Here is a 23,731-nt window from a genome sequence, read left to right as displayed (position 1 = left end):
TCACAGCGCTGCGCTCAACTGCCTGCACCGCCAGGGAGGCCAAGAATAGAAAATTAACAGTTGTTACAGTATTATTAACTAAACTTTGATCTTACTGGTAGTTGCTTTCTCTTAACTCCCAACATCTTAAAAAGGTTTTGTTCATTTGTAAAATGTGAAGTTTTCATTAAAAAGTTTTATATAAGAAATAGGCAAATATTTAAGTCCTATTCAGTACAGAGTTTGTATTTTCATAAGAATATGTATTAACCCCACATATCACATATTGTATCTTGGTCAAGAAATCAGAATATTTGTTTCAGAGCAACAATTACCTTATAGTTAATTTTTTCTTTAAATGTATTATAGTTGAAGCTTCCTGTCAAGATGGAGATGAAACAATTGAAACTATTGAAGCTGCTGAGGCACTGCTCAATATGGATTCTCCTGACGCTATGCTGGATGAAAAACGATTGAGTGAGTGGTTATATGTTAAGATTGCTATGTTTTTATAAACCAAAGTTATTCTTGACATCTGTATTAGGTATCAGACCAGAGACCATGTTTGTGTTTTTTTGTGCCCTGGCATATTTTAAGATATAGTGTTAGTTGAGGCACCTTTGCTAAAGTGTTTAGTTAAACAAGACTTAAAATGTTTTGGGGTGGTCGTCAGTCTGCCTGCTCTGCTCTCCCCTCTGGCTCTGGTGAATTCTCTCACCCTCCCACGCTTCTGACTGTACCCAGTGCTTGTATAAATAAATAAATAAATCTTAAAAAAAAAAAAGTTTTGGGGTGGGCCTCCCCGGTGGCACAGTGGTTTGAGCGCAGCGCTGTGAAGCTGTCCGCAGCCTCTGTAGCGCAGGTTCCTGGCCGGGCAGAGAGAAACCCACATGGCGCTGGCAGACCTCTCCTGTCTCGCCCGCTGCTCCCCTCAGCAGTGTTTTTCGTTGTTCTGCCTGTTCTGCTCCTTACTCTGTCTCTTGTGAATCCTCTCACCCTCATGCGCCTCTGGCCTGTACCCCAGTTCTTGTGTAAATAAATATACCTTTAAAAAAATAAAAAAAAAAGTTTTGGGGAATGAGGCCTATAGAAATAAAAAGTAGTTTATTTATTTAGTTAATTGACAAATAGCAGATTATGCCTAATTACTTCTCTTAACCTCATTCATGAAACTGTTAGGATATTTAGGACTGAAACTGTTAGAATCTAGAAATCTCTGTAGATAATCATCAGTGAGTAGACAGCACTGTTGAAAAATTTCTAGCACTTCACGGTGCAAAATTTATGTCTACATTATTGATCTGCTGTTAAATCCAGGTTGTCCTCTGTACTTTTCTCACAAGAAAGTAATCAAACTCATAAAATGATTACTAAATCAATTCAACATGTTTATTGAGTATTTTCTTTTGCACAGTGCATTTAGTGCACTAGACAATAATGTGATTGATATATACAAACAGATGTTGTTTCATTCCTCAAAGTTATAATTTGAAAACAACAATTTGTGTAAGTAACTATAAAAGCCAAAAATAAATGTCATCAGAGGGATAACAGCAGGGTCTGGAAGTAGGGAGTATTCTAGCTGCAAACACCGGAGATTGGTGGAGAAAGATTTGAGCTGCCTGTAAATGACAAACATTTAACAGGTAGAGGAGTCAGGAAAGGGCATTCCGAATAGAGGAATAGATTGCGTCAAAGACAGACCTGTAAAAAAGAATGAAATGTTGAAGATAAAAATGCTTTGATATAACTATAGGGTAAACCGTGAATGGTGGGTGAAGAGATTGGAAAGGTAGGCTCGACCTAGCTTTTGAAAACGTCCAATGGAATGCCGTGGAGCTTGAATTGTTCTTATCTTTTTTTCTGCCTATAATCTAGTGGATAATATCTCAATTTTAGAGTGTGAAATTTTTATAAGGAAGAGTAATTTGGTCAGATTTTATTTCTACTTTATTCTATATAGGAAAAGGACATTATCTTATGATATTATCTTGACTTATAATACAAAGTTGATTTTATTTCCATTAGATAATGATATATTTAGTTCCTCTGAAGACATTGTTGTTGCCCCAATCACCCATGTCTCCGTCACACTAGATGGGATTCCTGAAGTGGTGGAAACTCAGCAGGTTCAAGAGACATATGCGCATTCACCAGGTGCCTCTTCACCAGAACAGCCTAAGAGAAAGAAAGGTGGGTGGTTAGTTTGTTTAGGGCGAGTAGTCTAGTCTTATGTGGAATTCAAATATAATTTTAATTCAAGGATATTTCTACACCAATGTATATTAAACTTATATATAAGTAAGAAACTGAAGGCACAAAACCTAAATTAAGAGGCATTTCTTCATATTAGATTCATTTTTAAAAATTAGATTGTATACATTTGATAGTTTTGATCCGTTTCACAGAAGAAAGATTTTCCAACTTTTTAAAGGCTCAGCCTTTTACCCAAGGTAAGAGCGAACTTAGGGCTAAGGGCAGATCAGCTTCTTCCCATAGGACATAGTTTGAAAACCACCAGCATGGATTCCAGTTGGAAATATACATTGAGTTGGAAATTGGCAGGTAAGTAATTAAAGAGGAAAATGTTAAAATGTATTAAAAGGGAACTTTTAACTTTTCACACATTTTTGGACCATTATTTGTATTCTATAATCTGATACTTTTCATTTCATAGTCTTAGGATTCTACTCCAGCTTATTTAATATTTTGAGTTTTTGTCTTGTTTAAGTGTACCACTAGCCACCCAGTGACTAAGTTCATGTAAAAGTCAGGGAAATTCCAAGAGCCAAAAATGAGCTGACATTGCAGTAGCCTCGGAGGGCTGAGAAGGCTATGTCCACTCTTGATGTCCAAGGGGCTTGGGTTTTATTGCCCATGTACAGGCAGATGTGTAAGTCTTGCTCTGGTGCAAAATAGGATTTTGGACAGATACATCACCTTGTAATTGGGACCCTTTCACGTTACACCCTCAGGGGAAAACAGTCTACCCATTAGCACTGGCAGCTATCAAGAAGGTTTGTATTTCTCTTTTGAGATTTGTAAGTGGAAAAATTCTTCCTTTGAGAATTCATAATCCTGGGCTTGCCTTAACCTAGGTTTGCGATTAGATTTTAAACTATCACTGAGTTTACTGGCATAAAAGTGACCCTTGGTTGGCAGTAATTTTGGGGTACCAGACAAGTTCTTGTAAAATTGCTCTTATCCTAAAGTTTATTAGCCTTATAATCTAGCCCAGAGAGAGAATCAACCTCAAGAATGTTGGGGTGAGAGGTACTAACTAAAGAATCTATTTATGTCCAGTCTTCATTGTTTCTCATATAAAGCCAACACGGTCATCTCAACCTAAATCACAGCACCTTGCCACTGGCTTTAGTTCTAGTTACGTGGCCAAAACAGATCACAAACAATGCTTTATAATGTTGGTTGACCCGGACTAAATCTGCACATAATATAGTTTAATAGTGTTAGAGTAGACTTGTTTAGACATTAGATGATCAATAACCATAAAATGTTTGCTATGAATTGAGGGAAATACAGGAAAATGATAGGTTTAAAAACACGAAGAAAAAATAAAAATTGACTATGTGGCTTACCAAAATTTTGCCTCCTTTATTTACTATATTGCCAGAATTTGGGGACTTTTCCATTATTTGAAAACTAACTGTAAGCAGAGATATATTTAGAAGATAGAAAAGTTAAAATTCTACTTTTTCACTTAAATAATCAACAGGTAGACAAATCTGTATGGCTTAATTTTTGAGTAAAAGCTTTATCAGCATCAAGAATATGTCCCCAAATTTAAGAAAACACTATCAGTATTGTCATCTTAAAGAAAAGGTATATTTTAAACTTATTTTCATTTTTACATATAAGCTGAAGTATCATTTCCTATGTAAATATGTTTATGATCTCACCTACATTAATGTTAATTTTTTCCTGAAGTTAATTTTAAGTATTTAACATTTTAGGAGACCAAAATATGTGATCCATGTATAAAGTATTTGACATGAAATTTAGGATAAATGGGAGGAAAAATGCGTTTATAAATAGTCAAGTTGTTCATTGTCTCTCACCTTTGAGGGCAACTATTTATGTAGAAGCATTTTGATTTCAGGGAGAAAAACTAAGCCACCACGACCAGATTCCCCGGCCACTACCCCAAACATATCTGTGAAGAAGAAAAACAAAGATGGGAAGGGTAAGCACTACTGTAATTTTTCTACAGTACTCATGAGTCAAGTGACATTTAGATTGCATTCAAATCTGCATATTATAAGTGGAAACCACCAACTTTCTTGACATGTGATGGATCTCATTGCTGCCACGTGCTTGTAAGATAATTTCTGTAAAGAGACTGGTAATGATGTAACCCACGAAGTCCATTTAAGAGATTTTTCACTTACCTGTCAAAATAATCCATTCTTTTGTTAATAGTGTCTTGGTAGAGTTCAGGCAGGTTAAGTTTTTAGTTAAAAGACATCTGTTAATTGCCTTGGAGTTGTAGTGTTTTGATAACTGCTGCCCAAATTTGAAGAAAACGGTTATGACTGATCTACTGGCTCTAATAAAAAAAGACAGGTCTGTACAAATCTTGTTCACTATTTCTTCTAGGTAATGGTTCTTAAAGAGATAGAAAGATTCTTTCAAAATACTTTCTTCCTAAGTCATCACAAATCTAATTGGCTAGATTACTATGCTTGAACATCTTATTTGCAACTAACAGAGATCTTATATTAGTCCCTAAAAACTATGACCATTATATAACCAATAATACTTGAGTTGTGTAAATTTTTGTATAGGTGGAACTTGTAATACTTTTATTTGTGCTTTATTGTGCTCTTTCAAAGAAATTTTAGTCACTTAAAAATAAATTGTTTTTGTTTTAGGAAACACAATTTATCTTTGGGAGTTTTTACTAGCACTACTTCAGGACAAAGCAACTTGTCCTAAATATATCAAATGGACCCAACGAGAAAAAGGCATTTTTAAATTGGTAGATTCTAAAGCAGTATCCAAATTGTGGGGGAAGCACAAAAACAAACCTGATATGAATTATGAGACCATGGGAAGAGCTCTCAGGTATGTGAAGTTTTTGTAGTTTATTGGTAAGAATATATTTTCCTAAATACTAAAAAATAGTTAATTGCTAAAAACTTAAGGAATTAAAGAAATTACTTGGTGAAGTTTATTTACTGAAACACTAAATTACACTATACAGAAATCAGTAAGTATTTAATCAAAATATTATTCTAATTTGGAAAAATGGTTTTCCTTTCTCAAAAAATCTTAATGCAGATATTTTATTTATAAAGTGATCAGAGCAATTAAACGATCATCAAGAATTGTAAATTCACCAGAGAGCTCCTATGTTTTGAGATCTCAAGTATATGTGTAATATATATTACAGAATAAATTTCAGAATATTAGACATTATAAAAATTTTGGTCTTAAAACTCACTTTTAGTTTGTTTTTCTGTGATCATATTCTTCAAGTTATGCATATATTTGAGATTTATTAGAATTATCAATGATCTGATAACATAATAATTAGGTTTTTTTTAAAACTCTTATTTTGGTGCTTGGATTAATTCAAATCATTAACAAAATTTACATCCCTTGTATTTTTACATTAAATTTTTTCCCTCAAATTTCATTGATTTGCCAGTTGCTCACACAATTATCTATAAATTTTGTAAGAAAACTGAGTCAAAGTTACAGAATTAAATTCAAACTGGTAGGGAAATTATAGAAAAGCATGGAAGAGATAATCTCTAGCAACCTAGCAGGTGGTTAGAGGAAGGGGTAAAAATGAAGAGCTCAAATAATCCATATACTTTATGAAGAATCCCCTGATTAGAATTGTTTTTTTTTTTTAAAGATTTATTTATTTATGCATACAAGAACTGGGGTACAGGCCAGAGGTGTGGGGGTGGGGAGTGAGGATTCACCAGAGACAGAGTGGGGAGCAGGACAGGCCGATTGACTGAAACACACTGCTGAGGGGAACAGCAGGTGAGTCAGGAGAGGTCTGCTGCACCATGTGGGTCACTTCCCTGGCTGGGGATTGAACTTGTGCTGCAGTGGCTTTGGGTGGCTTCATAGTGCTGTGTCTTAACTCCTTGCGCCACCAGGGAGGCCCCTAGAATTGGTTTTAGATTGAGTTAGTAATAAGGTCTTTTTTCTCTCTGGTGAATAAAAGTGTTTTACATATTTATTTAGAAAATACTTTTTAAATTATACTATCTTATATAAAATACTGGTGCCCTTCATTTAGAAACTCATTTCTTGTTTGTTTCAACTTTCAACTTTAGTTTATGATTAGGAGATTTTTATTTTGTTTAATATTATTTTATATTTAATGGAATAAAATATTGATGAATTGTCTGGTTTGAATAGGTACTATTACCAAAGGGGTATTCTGGCAAAAGTAGAAGGTCAGCGCTTGGTGTATCAGTTTAAGGAAATGCCAAAAGATCTCATTTATATTGATGATGAGGATCCAAGTTCCAGCATAGAGTCTTCAGATCCATCACTGTCGTCAACAACCACTTCAAGTAGGAACCAAGCAAGCCGATCGAGAGTATCTTCAAATCCAGGGATAAAAGCAGGAGCCACTACAGTTCTAAAACCAGGGAATTCTAAAACTACAAAATCCAAAGATCCTGTGGAAGTTGCGCAGCCATCAGAGGTTCTGAGGACAATGCAGTCCACACAGTCTCCATATCCTACCCAGCTCTTCCGGACTATTCATGTGGTACAGCCAGTACAAGCTGTCCCCGAAGGAGATGCAGCCATAACCAGTAGCATGCAGGATGAAACATTAAATTCCTCCGTTCAGAGTATTAGGTGAGAAAATTAAGTTACCAATGCTTATCACTATGTGATATTTCTGACCAGTCCTATTTATTTGTTATGTGGGTTAAGATTTAGAAGTAAACATAAAATTAGACAGATTTCAAATTAAAACTCTTGTTCAACAGATTGTTTCTGCAGTAATATGTGTCAGCCCTGTGGTTATAGCAATGACTTCTTATTAAGCTTGGATCTTACTTGATGTTACCTTATCACTTTAAGTGTAGTCCAAAAACTTTTCGTATAACTGGGTTGATCTATACAAGAAGGGATGCATATATAAGAAAATTCAGAAGGTAGTTTAAGATCTTTTTTTACAAGCTATGTTCGAAGCAGTAAAAAATTCCATCACAAATGGACATATCATGATCTTTCAGAGTGCATTGAGTTCCAAGAAATAACTGTAATTTCTGGGAAGATACTGTCATAGAACAGTTGTGAAGTATAAACTGGTAGGGAGGCCAAGAATCTAAGTTCCTGTTTTTCAGGTTTTTAAAGTTGCAGAAGTTGGAAGAATAGTTTTTTGGTTTAATCTAATCAAATTTGTCTGACAGTCTCAGGAAAGATACAACTTTTGACCAAGTATAGCTTGATCTTTTGCAGAAATTTGGGACTGGTCTTGTTGATTTAGAATAGGACAAGGGAGGAATGCAGAACATTAGATGGACATTTGCAGTATTCTGATTTTCTGCTTCTACTGTCATGAATTTTCAGAACATGTATTAAAATATAGGAGCCCTTCCAAATCTAGTAAAAGTGACTCTAATTGTTTTCTTTAGCCAACTTCAGTCTTATATTTGTACATTCCAGAATATAAATGCTGGATTTGTGTTCCATTGATTACAAAGTAAGTAAACATTACTTAGAATTAAGATAGTGTTAGATAATTCAGTCTTCCTTGTATGACCCATTTAAACTTTTAACATTGTAAAAATGTAATTCTCTTAAATCTTTCATTGACTTGCAAGGGTGATATCTATATGTATATATTATATATATATATTTTAGTGTATACAGATGTTGATTTATTTTTTCTATAATTATTTTCTTACATTGTGGGTCATCTTTCTGTAGTTACTGTTTTCTCTTAGGTGTGGCCTTCTCACCAGTAATCCACCTGCATACCACTCTCCCCCCACCCCCATTGATTTACAGGCTTTATCATCTTATCATTGTATTTATGTTGATAGGAAACATAAAGAGATCACAACTAATCACTGCTACCCACTACCTGGAGATTCAGTGGTATTTTTAAGAATGTATAATCAGTTTCCTTTTTAGATATTGAGAATAAAACCAAATAAACCAAACACATACACACATAAAATGACTCTGAAAGATAGTGATACTATATTGGGTACTTTATTATACTCTAAATGTCAATTTCTGAATAGGTCTCAGTGCCAGATATTAAAACATTATATGACCATACTCCCCTGTGATTGTCAGCTGTATGTAGTAATGATTAAACACATAGGCTGTGCTGTCAGATGACTTCTTATCTGGTCACCTTATGCAAATTGTTCAACCTCTGTGTATCTTATTCATATGTAGAGTGGGAATACTATTTAAAGGGTGGCAGGGCTATACATATTTATAGGCCCAATCTGTAAGCTTACTATATGTCTAGTACTATTTTCAATATGTCCATGGTATATGAACTCTAGCCATGGGAAATCCTTTGAGTCTTTTTTATTTAAAAGATGGTATCTGGCTTAGGATCAGGTGCCTTACCCAGGCTCAGATTTCTCCCAAGATATCTGCTTCAGGTGGGAAGTAGGAGAAAGAAGACATAGTGTATTTTGGAAAAACACCCTGGCTTCCAAAGTTGTTCTGATTCCTTCTAGTTTATCCTTACCTGCCCAATAATAATTAGCAAATTTGGCCTTTATTTCCTAGCCATACTCACTTCACCTATTAAATCTTCATTACCTGATTCATTTCCATTGTCTTCCAGCTCTGTCCTTCAAAAGAGCTAGTAATATCCTGCTGTTGACTGATCCTATGTGGCTTGGGTAGCAATCTGAACCTGGGAATCAGTATCCTCCCTGAATGGGTAGGCTTTAGTCATCCTGTATCTTCCCAGTTCCTTTAAGAGTCTCCTTAGTGGCTAAGACTTTTTTTTTTTTCTTTTTCATTTTTCCATCTAGTCCATTTGTTTTCTTCTCCAGAATTTCATTTCTCACATATGTGATAGACCACATAACTATAACTTACTAAAATTTACCTGTAATAATTTACTGGCAGTTATTATCATTTGGCCTATGGGGAACTGATCTGTTATTCATTAGAAGTAGCATTCATCTATCTTCTGTAAACTAGAATTCAGAGGGAAAACAAGTGAGATCCAGATGCTCAATTTTTTCAGCTGCATTTGTTTTATATTAACAATGGCCATAAAATACAAACCCCACATCTGTGAACTTTAAAATTAGGTTGACTCATAAGATCATTTGTGTACCTCTTTCTTCAGTAAATGAAATTAACAGCCTTACAAAAACTGAGCTTTATGATAAATTGTAGTTTTATGACTAAAATTTGTGAAATTAATTTAAACTGAAAAACCTGGTAGAAATGTTTCCATATATTTTTGCCAAAGCTTGGTTTTATTTTGTGTGATGTCAGCTTCTAGAGCCCTCAAAAATTAATTATATACATGACTTGTTTATATATCAACTGTAAACCATAAAGTTCTTGTAATAATCCTGTCACAGGTTTAAGACCAAGGTGATTTTCATTTTAGTTGAGCAATTTTCCTTTCTTTCTATAAAAAGCAGGTTAAAAACTTGATTATAAACATGAGTTTTGGTAATTATAGATGAGCATGTTGATGACAGTATCCCTCCAGTATAAAATAATTGTGAATCAAATACGTTTGTCTTACAATTATATCCTCCTCCACACCCAATAAAATTGCCCCCCCCCCGCCATTTGTGTTAATGTGGCACTTTGTAAACCTTTTTTCTCACCAGATATTATCAAGTTAATCATCTGGGGGTTCTTTGTTGGGTATGTCTTTATGTACATTGTTGTTCAATACAGGTTCTGACACAATGCTCATGTTGTGTTGAAAATAAAGGAAGTCACATTTGAAATGTATGGCTCACACTGTCAGCATGACTTGTTGAATGCTGGTTTTAAATGATGTAAAATATACTAATTTTCTCACTTTTATTTTATAATCTCAATAGGACTATACAAGCTCCAGCTCAAGTTCCAGTGGTCGTGTCTCCTGGGAATCAGCAGTTGCATACAGTAACACTCCAGACAGTGCCAATCACAACAGTTATAGCCAGCACAGATCCATCATCAGGTGCTGGATCTCAGAAATTTATTTTACAAGCCATTCCGTCATCATCACAGCCCATGACAGTACTGAAAGAAAATGTCATGCTCCAATCCCAGAAGCCGGGCTCTCCTCCTTCAATTGTCTTTAGCCCTGCCCACGTCCAGCAGGTTCTTACTAGCAATGTGCAGTCTGTCTGTAATGGAACCGCTAGTGTAGCCTCATCTCCATCTTTCAGTGCTACTACACCTGTAGTGACCTTTTCTCCTCGCACTTCACAACTTGTTGCTCACCCACCTGGCACTGTAATCACTTCAGTTATCAAAGCTCAAGAAACAAAAACTCTTACACAGGAAGTAGTGAAAAAGGAGGTCGATGATAATTTGAAAGAAGACACTGAGAAAACAGAGCAGCAGCCACAGCCTTATGTGATGATGGTATCTAACTCCAATGGATTTACCTCTCAGGTAGCTCTGAAACAAAATGAACTGCTGGAACCCAACTCCTTTTAATTAACATACCAAAGGAATTATGGATGATTTTTTTTTTAATTGAACATTTTCAGTGTATGCAAACTCTCTGATTGATTCTAAGATAAATTCTACAGAGGCTCCTAATTTTATAGCTAGGCGTTAAAAAATAATAATTTAGAGTTTATTTTGACTTTGTTAGAGGAGGGAGGAAAACCCAAGTGTTTCTCTGTTTTCCAAATGTTTCAGAATTCAATTGTGAAGGAACAGGCATTTTATACTATGAAGACAGTCTTGAGATTTTTTCACTTGCTATATAATAAGCATTTTTAAAGTTTCTTTTTTTAAATTTTACATTGTATTTGTTTTTCTGATTCTTTTGTGTATATATAGTCCTTAAATATGAGACAACAGGAAATTTATATAGGAACTATTTTCATTCCACTTGTGTAAGTTAAGTCTTGACTCTGAAGTGCAAGATACCTGTTTAATGCTTTGTTAAATGATGATTTCACTTAGATTCTGACTTTAGTTGCCTGCACTGTATAATGAACTATGAATATATGAAATATAACATTAAAATTTGAAATCTGCCCATAAGAAGGCTGGCCCTGTTTTCAGAAGCAAGATGAGTACAAAAGCATCGGCTTAAGAATGGCTCTCCTATTAACTAGTTTTGTGACTTTCCTCAAGCCGCTGATCTCTCTGGGACTCAGTTCCCTTATAAGAAAGGATGCACTGGATCAGCTAAATGATCTCAAATTTATTTTCTGGTTCTAAATTTTATGATTCTGCTATATTTTAAATTAGTATCAATTAAAACATTATCAGTTTATTTCCAAATGTAAATATAACTAAAATATTGCAGAAGTGGCCCCATAAAATTCATTCTCCTGTTAGCCATAAGATCTGCTACGCATCTGAATTCTTTCCACTTTCTTCATTAAATTTTTACACCACTGTGGTCTGTTAGTAGGTTTATGTTGCTGAGTGCTGAACGCTATACTGCTATTCTGAGAGTCAAGGCTTCTTTCTTAAGGGCCCAGAAAGCAACCAAGCTTTGGGCTAATCTGGCTGACTAGTCAGTTGTTATAAAAAGCATAATCGCTTTATATTTTGGATCATTTTTTATTGGGGTTCGAGGGGGGAAATTGCATACAAAGAATATACATATATATACAAGTTTCTGAGATAAAATAGTTTTTAGATTACTTTTTCAACTGTAAATAATGTACATTTAATTTCACAAGAAAAATTGTTTTCTGCAAATTTTCTAGTATAGCAAAGAGAAATTTTTGTAGATGAAAAAATTATGTTTAGAGGTCTAATGTTGTTATATGTCTTCCTAATACAGAATGAATTTGTATTTAAAGAAAAGTTTAAATTTTGGAATCCTCTAAACATTTTTGTATCTCTAATTGGTTTATTATTAAATAAATCATGTAAAAATTCTCAGTGTTTCTGTTTTGAAGCAAATGTTTCTTTAAAAAAGTATACAGAAAATGCTGGTAGTATTTACCATGTTATTAGAATGTTATCCTCTCACTTCCCTTTCTACCATGACAAATGGCAGTTTCCAGGCATCACAAATGGATTGCCAAGCTCCAAAAATTAGAGAACAGTGAAATGTTCTCACTATTAAACACACTTTTAAAACTAGGCTTTCTAATTAGAAATTAGGCCAGTTAATTGTTAAATTTGGAAAACACAGAAACTGGAAATTTAAGAAAATGAAAATCCTAATACTCTTATACCCAGTACTAAGTTGTCTTATCATATTTTTAGAGTATTAATATTCTTCCAAAATAGTTTTAAGAGGTCATGTAATATTATAGATTGTAATCCAGTTAAAACCTTTTTGACTAGATAAGTTCTGTAGTTTTTCATTTCATGGACAGCAGTGAATATATAGTATGTGTTTTTTAAGAAATATTAAGGATCTTGTATTGAATTATCAATACAAGAATTATTGAATTATCCTAATAGGAGATACTAGACTATAATGATGTGTGGCATTATTTAAATTTTATTTATGTGTTTTACTTTAGTATAAAATATACTCTGAGCATAAGAATTTTTAGAGATACTTCATTCAAAGTTACTGGAATAGTGTACAATTAATTACCATGAACACTGAGTAAAGATTGAAGCCTAAAAGTCATATAATAAGCTTAAAGCTTAATGATTTTTGAAACTCAATTTTTCAAAAGCTTAATACAATTAAATCTTTTGTTCAAAACTATCAGCTACTAAGAGTCCTATTCCTCCCCCACATTAGAATGTCTTATTTATCCATATATACCCTCTTATATCTATTGCCACCCTCCGAATTTTAGTACTTACATTATTTCTGTCACTTATCATGTAGTGAATACTGAGTGTCAACTCTGTGCCAGGTACACTTCTTGGTGCTAGTAATAGATAAAAGTTCTTTCCTTCTCAAAGATTGTATTTTGTAATAAACTCTAGCCGTCCACGAGACTTCCCGCTTGTGAGTTTATCATGCAACAGATTACAAAATACACTTGGATTATGCAATGTCCAGATTTAGAAACCCTAAGGTCTTTCTGCTACCTGTAGAATAAAGTCTAAAATCTTTAGCTTACTATCCAAATTTCTCTATCATCTGCTTTGGAGTTAATGTTAATCTTAAAACACAAATTCCTTGGTCTTACCCTATATTTAATGAATTTGTATCTCATGGGAAAGTTCTACAATTTTCATTCTAACCAATATGTATGGTTCTTGATACTCTGAGTTGTCTCAAAGCAGCAACAACATCAACATTATTTAAAAGCTTATTAGAAATGCAGACTCTCAAGACACTACTCCTGACCTACTGAATCAGGATCATGTACAAATTGGAAATTGAGAAGCCTTGGATGACTTTAATGTACATTTGAAAATTTAAGAATCAATTTTCTAGCCCCAATCTCCCCTTTTAACATTTTTTGTCAACATTGCTCTTTGTCACTCAAATCAACATTTATTGGGTTGTGTATCAACAATGGCCACACAGAGTCCTTGACCTTGGCATACAAAGCTGAAAGAAAATGTATCCTCCAGACACATCGGGGCAAATCAGTGAGGCTGCTTACTGTTATAGATGACCAGTCAGTGGTTCCCACAGCCATGAAGACCAAAGGGATAAATATTTTTTGTATACATTCAACTCATTCATGGTATATTAGCTAGCTAGGGAACTCTACCATATATGCTGGTACTTCTAAAGATTACATTTTAGTTTCTTCCCATTGCATCTATGCTCCTTTGATAACCTTATCCACCTCGGTGGCTCAGTCACATCTGACATCCATATCCAGTCAGTCATGCAGTCTAGGTAACTTTCCTCCTGCAAAAGTTCTTTTAAGTTTTCCCTTTCCATTGTCATGAGTCTATCCTAGCTTAGGCTACTATTTCCTCTCTCCAGGATGCAAACTTCTTAACAGTTTACAAGACCTAGCACGATATATGTGTATTTTACATTTTGACTGTGTGGTTCAGAACACACTACCTCCAATCAGTAATTTGGCATTTTGAATAATTTAAGCTGAAGCAGGTCATAGAAATATTAAGTGCTTAAGGGATTCTCTGACTTTCTCCTTCTTCCCTGAAGCATCAAGTCATAAGACCTTACAGTGTGCGGTGACCTTACTATACCTGGAGGAAAGAAACAGTCTTATCTTTGAAGACAGAGGGATTCCTAGAGGAATCTTGAACAGGCCTTGCCAAATTCCCCTGGATATTACCCTTAGGTCATGACCTTTTGTCTGATTGTTTTTTTCCACAACTTTCCACTCTTCATATCTGAGTTTTCATTTCCTTGTAAAGGCCCCCATATCACATAAAACTTAAATACATTTATATGCTTTCTCCTTTCATCTATCTTTCATTTTGATTTTTAGGCCTCGCTGGGGACCCTATAAGGAGATGAAAAGTTTGTCCTCCTCTATCTCTCTAGCCATTCATCTCCTAGCATAATCTCATACTGAACTGAATAGCTATATAGTACTTTAAATTATTGACTCAACATGTATTTATTAAAGGTCCTGTGATGTTACTCTATTCTTTAGCTATAAATCTGCTACTTCCCATTCATTGTTTAACCCTCTGTAGTATTGCCTTTGTCCTTAATTTGTTACAGAGATCAGTAGTAGTAATCAGTTTCCAAACTGTCAGTTCCGTCCTTCTGTTCTTGGGCCTCTCCAGCTTCGACAACCTTTTATAACGCACTCTTCCTTTAAACTCCCTATTGCCTTCACTTTTGTGTTCAACTCTTCCTGTCTTTTATAATTTCTTAGTATTCCTCTAGGTTGCTCCAGAGACTTTTCAAAGGTCAAAGTTCCCCCAAATTTTATCTAAAGGTCACAGTTCTCATTTTCTTTGTCCCCTTTGTTCCCCTCCAATCTGTTCTCCCAAATGCAACAGGAGTGCCAATTAAATTATGTCAAGCCCTTCAGTGGTTTCTTACAATCCTCAGATGGAATTGAGGCCCTAGATGGGTCTCGCCTCTTCTTGCTCTCACCAGCCTTCTCCTCAGATTTCACTCTCCAACTTTGTAGTCGGGGTTAAGATGCTTTCAATTGCAAGAAACAAAAGATGAATTCAAAACTACTAAATAAAATAAGAGGTTTTCATATTGGTTAAATCAGGAGCTCAGTGGTGATACTCAGTGAGCAGATTTCTTCCATGTTTTTGCTTACCATGTTTAGGATGTTTCATTTCCAGGCTGGCGCTTGCCATGGTTGCAGAAGGGCAGTAGTTCCTTCTGTTTGTTTGTTAGTAAGAAGACCTTTCTCAAAACCCCCTGAGCAGCCATCTTTTCAGGGTTCTTTGCTAGATTGGTTACACACACTCCTTTCTAACCAATTCCTAACCAAAACCAAAGAAGCAAAGACTACCCTAACATAGTCATGTGTTGGGGAGATGGACAGTCAAAATTGGGACTCCATAGTAAGGAATGAGAGGAATGAATTAGCCACATGTCACCCATACACATTCTTCTACTTAGCACTTTCAAAACTGCTCACAGCCGGGCGTGGTGGCGCGCGCCTGTAGTCCCAGCTACTCGGGAGGCTGAGGCTGAGGCTGAGGCTGGAGGATCGCTTGAGCCCAGGAGTTCTGGGCTGCAGTGCGCTATGCCGATCGGGTGTCTGCACTAAGTTCGGCATCAATATGGTGACCTCCCGGGAGCGGGGGACCACCAGGTTGCCTAAGGAGGGGTGAACCGGCCCAGGTCGGAAACGGAGCAGGTCAAAACTGCTCACACCTTATTTGAAACACATTCCTTCCCAAAGAGAGATTAGCTAAAGTCTAATTTAGTTTTACATTTAGGATCTTTGGGGTGACGTGCAGTCCTCTTCAGATCAGTTATAACTCCCTAGTTTCTTGTCCTCCAGAGCCATATCTAGTATGAGCATTAAGAAATACTCTTTCCAAGACTTCTCAGCTTTAGAATGCATATCTGGTGCTTTAAGTTTAATGCGTTGTTGTAAGGTCATATTTTTCAGCCTGGGATAGTTGTGCCCTCAGTGTCTTCCATCTGCCTTTTCAACCTGGCTGGTTATATATAGCAGGGTCTGTTTTGTAATATTCCATTTCCAAATGCCAAGTTGTTAGATAGGGTTCTCGATCATAAGCAACAGAGACTGATTCTGGTTTTCATCATAAAAGAAATTTTAATCAAAGAATATTGTGCATCTCACAGAACAGACAAGAGCATAAGAAGATTTGGGTCAATTTAAGCCACACAGCTGGGTACAAATGATAAAACTATTCTGCACAACTGGTCAGTGAGGAAATTATAGCCACTGTTGTCAAGCACTAACCACTGAACTTTGCACCCACTGTCTGTTGCTTTAGGAATTTCATCTTAATAGTGCTACTGCATCTAGAGACAAAGTGTTTCCCACTTTGATCTATTGTGTCAATTAGCTACCAATTTATGTGACTGACAGATCTTAAGTCAAGTGCCATGCTTTTAACTCCCAGACAAGTTGAAAATACAAGTCCAGGGCCTCCCCGGTGGCGCAGCGGTTGAGTGCTGGGCTGTGAAGCTGCAGCCAGCCTCTGCAGCGCCAGTTCGATCCCTGGCCACAGGCAGGGGTCCCACATCGCACGAAGACCTCTCCTGCTGGGCCCGCTGCTCCCCTCAGCAGTGTATTTCGTCAGTCTGCTTGCTCTGTTCCCTGCTCTATCTCTGGTGAATTCTCTCACCCTCCTGCACTTCTGACTGTACCCAGCGCTTGTATAAATAAATAAATCTTTAAAAAAAAAAAAAGAATACCAAATTATATAGAGGGTTTGAAAGGACTTATGCAAGTGAAGAGTCTTAAGGCCATACTTCCCAGATCTCTGCTTGCACTGTGTTCCAGACCTCTGCATTTGTTTTTCCTGTGCTCAACAGCTTATCTCATTATATTTGACTACCTCTTACCTGTTCTTTAGGTCTTAGCTAGACATTACTTCCTCTGAAAGCTTTCTTTGAGCTCTTAAAACCTTCCCACTGCTGTCATAGAACCCTTTAATTTCTTCCTTTTGGGCACATATACTATAATGATTACCTGTCGATATGTGACTCCAATGCTAGGTTATAAAGAGCCAGGGTAGCAGTAATTTTTATACCCTCAGTCCCTAGCATAGCATCTATACATAGTGGGTGCTCAGTATGTATTAAATATGAAACTAAACCACATTTTTTTTTATTTTCACACTTAGGTTCTCACTTTGCTAACTACCACTTCTATGTACATAACTACCTATTTCTCTCTATGGCTCTGAATTTGTTTTAGAAATAGCTTTATAGAGCTATATCATTGACAACATACCACCCATGTTCAAAGTTTATGGCTTGATATTTTACATATATATAAACTCATGAATTCTTTGCCATAATCAAATATTTAACCTAATCACATATTTAGTGAATATCACCCCAAAAGTTTCCTTGATTCCCTTGTAACTATTCCCTTCTTGCTGTGCTTGTTCATGGCTCTCACCAGTCAACTACTGATGGGTTTTTTGTCACTATATATTGTATTTTCTGGGATACACACACACACACACACACAGAGGCAACAAACAAATGGACTATATAAGTGAAAATTTAATGCCATATGAAATAGCATAAACATACCAACTACCTTAAGATAAGTCTAATGAAAGATATGTAATACCTTGTGGGAACTACTGTAAATCAAATAGATTCTAGTTTTAATCAAACAGATTCAACATCGCATCTCTAGCAGCCATGTTGAAATTTCTGGGTGAATTCCTGAGTGCAGCAATTCCATTTTCTCCTTATCTGTGACTATGAAACAGGCAACCATCTGCTGCATGTTACCAAAAACCCCACACTGCAGTCTTTTGCCTGAAGACCACTGTCAACCAATCATAAGAAGACAAAGGAACTTAAATTTCAAAACAAGTTACCCAAGTTCAGACCACTTCCCTACCTTGACCATTCAAAAATTTATTTCCTGCCCTTGGTGGAACACATCTTGGGTGGCTGCCCTTTGCTTGATCATGACCATGATACCTTCTCTCAAGTAATCACTTTCTTGATTATATTACAGCCTGGATATTTCTTGGTGGATAACCTCTACAGTGCAATCTATAAAACACTGCTATGTGAAATTAAGGACCACTTAAATAAAAGGAGAGATGTATAATATTAGTGGATTGCATGACTCAATATTAAGATGTTGGCTTCCCCAAATATATCTCTAAGTACAACTAATATTTCAGGAAGTTTTTTGAAATTGACAAGTTATCCTAAAAGTTGTAAATGGAAAAAATAAATTTTATAAGATAATGGTAATACAAAGGATTTAGAATAGTCAAGGCAGTCCTGAAGAACAGTTATAGGGCTTCGAGACATACTATAAAGTTACATTAAGACAATGTGTTACAAGTACAAGATTGGACAAACAGACCAGTGAAACGAAAAGTTAGAAACATATCCATGAATAAAATGGCCATCTATTAATACTTCACAATAGTGCCATTAGAAGTTAGTGGGGGAAATGACAAATGACAGTCTTTTCAAGAAGTAGGGCTGGGCCAGTTAGATATACATATTAGGGACAAGGCAGTGAGCACTGACCCCAACCTCATAGTGATAGGGGCTAGGAAAGGAGGAATTGGGTAGGTATAGTAAGAAATCTGCACACACACATTGTTTATGGCCTATCTACTCTGAGTTCATTTTTCTAGCACAAGGACACATCTGGAGGAGTGCAGAGAGCCAGTGCTATCAGATGACCAGACTCAGCACACTGGGGCATGCTTGAGGCCAGGTGTCCAGTAGAGTGATAAGGAGCTCTGGGGGCTGGACATCACAAGCTCCTGGCATCAGTGAAGGCCTGTTTATTGCTGAACTTACTGCTTATCTTTGTTCAACTTACTACAAAAAGCCAGTTTAAAACAAAATGTTACAGCAGTTTCTTTAGGGTATTAAACCCCCTCTTCTAGATTGCTGGCTATCTGATTAAAGTGCACCTTAAAGATTCAATTCTTGTTTCTACTTCATTGGCATTTAGTGGTGACAGGTGGCCTGAATTCTGAGCTTCCAGTTACAACAGCTGTAACAAGATTTAACTTTTTAAAGATCACAGACTTAAATGTGAGAAGTAAAATAATAAGACATTAAAAAAATCTCCATGTCTTTGGACTAGGCAAAGTCTTATTATATCTGATACAAACAATAATCATTATAAAGGAAGATATTCTCAAACTCATTTTGACATCAAAAATTTGTCTTACCTTCTTCTCCATCTGACAATCAGGGATCTATTTAAGAGTGTCACTTTGGCCCATAATACAGCAGTTGTCTCCCAACAACTGTTATTTTCCCACAGCACAGAATATTTTTAAAAAGGAAATTTGTTACTGCCATTGAGACTATCACAACACACCACATATATCCCTTTATGACCAAACATTTGCCTACCTCTACAGTAAGTCTGCTTCTCCTTAACTTAAATTTAGGCCCCACCAATTTTAGTGTTCACATTGTTTTCTAACACACTTGCTATTGCTTTTCCATTTCCTTCATCTAAAAATTCTAATCCATCTTTCAAGGCTAAGACTCATTTATCATAACTTTGAGGAATCCATCTCTATATTCATACGTGTCACTCCTTGCTATCACTGCTTTCTCCACACCTTTCGCTTAAAACTTACAAGTCGCTTAAGCATCTTCTTAAGGAATTAGCATCTTTGGATCCTCAGCTTAGTTTATATTTTGGATGTAGTTATTACTCAAATTCAGTTACCTGGTTACTGACGGAACCACTCACTACCATTCCCTTCTGCACCCCTCACCCGGGTCCTAAGGAACTTGCTGGTGGTTGTATTCGATTTACATGGGCCAAAGTGCAATGAGCGAGCGCCTGGCTGGTTACACTGGAAAGTAAAGCTGCACTGAGACCATTTTAGGGTACCGTCCTCCCTTCAAGGACGACTTCGGATGGAACAGATTCTTCTTCTCAAGCGATTAAGAAAGATAGGAAGAAAAGCTGGACCTGAGGAGTTCTGGGGCCTGGACCATTACCTCCAAGCGGAACCAAAAAGCTCTCTCTTGTGTAGCCTCTGCAGGAGCAGTACGACTTCCGGCGAGTCCAGGTCCGTTAGGGTTCCCAGAGCCAGCCGGAACTCTACTCCGAGAAAAGAACACGTAGCAGCGAATGACGTCACGGCTCACAAAAGGCTGGACTGCCTCGGGTAGCCATGATAAGAGCGGCGGCTCGTGTTATTAACACCCTCAAACGCCACATTTCCTGAGGGAGAACAGTACGTTACAAAAGCGCTTTCAGTTTACTACCCCTGAAAGCTCCGCTCAAGTGCGGGGGTTAGTGGAAGAGAGGTGAACAAAGTTGGGGGGGGCTTCGTAACCATGGCTGCGAGGGGTGGGGCCTGGGCGCGCTGGTCACGGGATCCGGGGCTGGCGGGGAGGAATCGGTCCTCCACTGTCCCAGCGCGCTCTGCGGCCACGTTTCATGGCCCCTCCCCGCGCGCACGCTGCGTGGCTGCTCTTTGGCTTCTCGGACGGAAGCTCGGTTGGTGTTTCTCCAGAAGTTTCCCCCTGGGGCGGCGGCAGCGCTTCTAACCTCGGTTGTGGCAACTCCAGCAGCAACAACAGAAACTGTAAGGGATGGCGGCCGCCGCAGCAGGGCCTGCAACAACCCAGAGGTACGTATTTTTTCTTCTCTTTGCTGTTTATTTCTGTTCCTCCTTTTATTGGTTAGCGATTCCTGCTTTATTCGTTGTTTTCCTGGCAGGTTTTTCCGGAGCTTCTCAGATGCTTTGATCGAAGAGGACCCGCAGGCGGCGTTAGAGGTGAGAATGTCGTTCTCAGCCCCACCCCCTCTTCTCTGGGGTACGCGACCGAGAGGGGATCTGGCCGACCCCGCCTTCTCCCAGCACTGCCTGCCTGGGACTCGAGCTGCTGATTTTACTTTGATTCAGCCCCTAATATTAACAGTCTCTGCCCCTCCTTTCTCTGTCCCACTCTAGACTACCTTGTTCTTGCTCTTCACTCCTAAACCGTAAAACCGTTTCTATTTTTTTTTTTTTTGAGGTGGGGGGGGATTTCGTTGACATTTACAGTTACCTTGAAAGGATTTTATTTAATAGAATTTGTGCCTGGGAGAAAAGTGGAATCTAGGATTGTACAGTTCATTAGGTTTTTCATTTGACAGTCATCATCTCCATTGACAATCAGTGGCAAGGAATTGACATACTTAAGTAGCAGCCCAGTGCTCCCGAATCTGTAGGAACTCAGACTACTGGAACAAACGCCTTTTCACATGTGTCCCTGAAAATTCTCACATGTGCTGTTCCCTATTTATTCATCATAACATTTTATTTGCTGTGGCACTGATAGCTGTGGTTTAAAATCTTATTTCTACATTTAACTGATGAATAAAGCACTTTGTGTTTGTGCGCAGTGAAAGACAAAGCCTGTAAAACATAAAGGAGCACAGACTAGCAAGAGTTCAATTATAATTAAAAGTAATAAAGTGAGCTCAAGCTAAAGACACTTGATGTAGCAGATCACAAAATTTAGTGAGAGGTTTCTTGCTTCAAAGCATAGAACAGAGGAAACTGTTGCCTTGTTGCAATCAAACAAATAAAAGGTTAGCAATTTGAGGCTAGAGAACGTCTTCCTAGCTATGACTTCTAAAAGAAATTTGCCACATGGGTAGAAGGATTTCTCTAAGGAATGACTTTTGAGCAGAAATTTGAGGGAATGAGGGACTAAACTTAGAGGCTCTGGGAGAAGAGCAGTCAAGGCAAGAAGAGCCAATGCAGAACTCCTCAGGTGGGAATAAAATTGACCTCTGCAGTGAGCAACAAAAAGATCCATTTGACTGGAGTAGATAAAAAATAAGAGATAGGGGATCAAGAGAGGGAAGAACCATAGACTTGGTCCCTTAGATCCTTTAGCTCAGAATACAATTTTTGGATCTGGATAATAAAGGCCTTAAAAGAAAATGCTGTCATGTTTCATAGGCTTCTGCTGTCATTATTAGAATAATGTAACAGGAGGCAATGAGACTCCCCCCCCCCACAGGTCCTTATGTTATTTAAACAATTGTTTATTTTCAGAATCTACATTTATTACCATCCTCTTAGACCCAGTGTCTCCTTTGGAAATTCAGTTTATGTAAAAATTATTTTTAAAGCTTGTCACTTTCTATCTTGCTTATTTTGCTTTTTTTTTCCAATTGAAGTATATATGTAATCAACACAAGTATTAAGTGTACAAGTAGTTAAATTGTAGCTTTACATATGTGTGTACCACCCAGGTCAAATATAGAATGCTCCATCCTCAAGGCTCACTCATGCTTCTTCCCAGTCAATATTTTCCTGTACTCAACAGATAACTGCTATTCTGACCTCCATCACCATCAGTTAGTTTTGCTAGTTCTTGCACTTCCTATAAATAATCAAATAGTAGGTACTCAGTTCAGTATAGGTACTCTCTTTTGCTTTAAACATGAGATACATCCATATTGTGTAAAATAGTAGTTCTTTTTCATTCTTGCATAGCATTCCATTGTAGTAATACAGTATAATTTATTCAGCAGTGCACATATGGTTATTTCCTGTTATTAGCTAGTATGAATTAAACCACTGTGAGTTTTCTTGTACATGTATTTTGGTGAATACGTGCACTTCTGTATTTTTAAGGTATATACATGGGGGTGAAATTGCATTAGAGTAGCATGTGATTAGCTTTAGTACCTTAGTTATTAATGTGTGGCTCTTGGACCAGCAGAATCAGCATCACCTGGGAACTCATTAGAAAAGCAGGTTCCTCATATCAGTATCATTTCTGGACTGGCAAAATACAGCTCTCCTTTTCCACCTGTGAGAGTGCAGGTGTTTTTTTTCAAAAACCTTTTCCATTTGCAAAACAGGAGCAGCTCTCCTGCCCACCTGTTACTATGGAGGTGTCTCTTTCTTTCTCCTTTTCCTAATAAACCTGTCCTTTTAAAATGTAAGGGAAAAAAAAAAGGAAAATATTCTCAAATCCCACACCAGATTTACTGAATGTCTTTACAGTTCCTGTAGTTTAGTACTTCTTACCTTTCCATTTTACAGAAGAAAACTGAGACGCAGAGAAATCCAAGTGATCATTCGCAGAGATGTATACAGCCAGAGGCAGAAGGGGGCTTTGGGACACATATTTCTTTACTCTGTCTTGTCCTGTCTACACACCAATTGCAGCAGCATCAACTGGGAACTTGTTAGAAATACAAATGATCAGAACCCACACAGACCTGAATCTGAAATTTGGGGTGGGGAGGATGATCATGATAAGAAACAGCTGTATTAAGAGAAAATGATCTTTTTAAAACCTGAAATAACTTCACAAAGATGAATAGGTAAATGTTAATTACTATTAACCTTTAGAGAAAGTGAGTCTCTCCCTAGGTTATCCTAAGGGCCAAACAGTTTGAAATTCATATCACTTGGTATTACATTTGTTAAAATGTTACATTTTTATATAAGACTGCTTTAATTAGTAATAAAGGGGAAATATTTGTGTCAAGAAAGATGATACATATTTTTCATTCATTCATCAGGAAACAGTGTACATTAGTGGTGACTGCTGTATTAGGAACCGTGGATC

The 23,731-nt window shown here is 37.0% G+C and overlaps 2 protein-coding genes and 1 long non-coding RNA gene across 7 annotated transcripts in view; 2 read left to right on the top strand and 1 right to left on the bottom strand.

Moving 5' to 3' along the window:
- ELF1 (E74 like ETS transcription factor 1) overlaps positions 1-12,045 on the top strand; it is an 81,812-nt gene extending 69,767 nt beyond the window's left edge. For 4 of the 5 annotated variants that reach the window (XM_037526921.2, XM_054701416.1, XM_054701415.1 and 1 more), the window contains exons 4-9: positions 349-456; positions 2,008-2,172; positions 4,097-4,180; positions 4,869-5,061; positions 6,379-6,828; positions 10,026-12,045. In XM_037526921.2, coding sequence (XP_037382818.1) covers positions 349-456; positions 2,008-2,172; positions 4,097-4,180; positions 4,869-5,061; positions 6,379-6,828; positions 10,026-10,632 — 1,607 coding nt within the window. In that variant the 3' untranslated portion in view covers positions 10,633-12,045. The remainder of the gene's footprint in view (positions 1-348; positions 457-2,007; positions 2,173-4,096; positions 4,181-4,868; positions 5,062-6,378; positions 6,829-10,025) is intronic. The other variant, XM_037526922.2, reaches the window with a different exon arrangement.
- Positions 1,359-20,523, bottom strand: LOC119258705 (uncharacterized). The gene is made up of 3 exons (XR_005128288.2): positions 20,144-20,523; positions 4,056-4,150; positions 1,359-2,157 (listed from the first exon to the last, which is right to left on the bottom strand). It is a non-coding gene; the product is annotated as an uncharacterized LOC119258705 (long non-coding RNA).
- SUGT1 (SGT1 homolog, MIS12 kinetochore complex assembly cochaperone) overlaps positions 20,245-23,731 on the top strand; it is a 39,037-nt gene continuing 35,550 nt past the window's right edge. The window contains exons 1-3 of the mRNA XM_037526924.2: positions 20,245-20,382; positions 20,665-20,781; positions 20,871-20,928. Of these exons, the coding sequence (XP_037382821.1) occupies positions 20,744-20,781; positions 20,871-20,928 (96 nt within the window). The 5' untranslated portion in view covers positions 20,245-20,382; positions 20,665-20,743. The remainder of the gene's footprint in view (positions 20,383-20,664; positions 20,782-20,870; positions 20,929-23,731) is intronic.

This window comes from Talpa occidentalis, unplaced genomic scaffold (genome assembly GCF_014898055.3).
Source record: "Talpa occidentalis isolate TD23 unplaced genomic scaffold, MPIMG_talOcc4v2.1 talOcc4.5, whole genome shotgun sequence".
In the NCBI taxonomy this organism is placed as follows: domain Eukaryota; kingdom Metazoa; phylum Chordata; class Mammalia; order Eulipotyphla; family Talpidae; genus Talpa; species Talpa occidentalis.
Note: the sequence above shows the minus strand (reverse complement) of the source record. Positions and strands in the feature narration are given on the sequence as shown.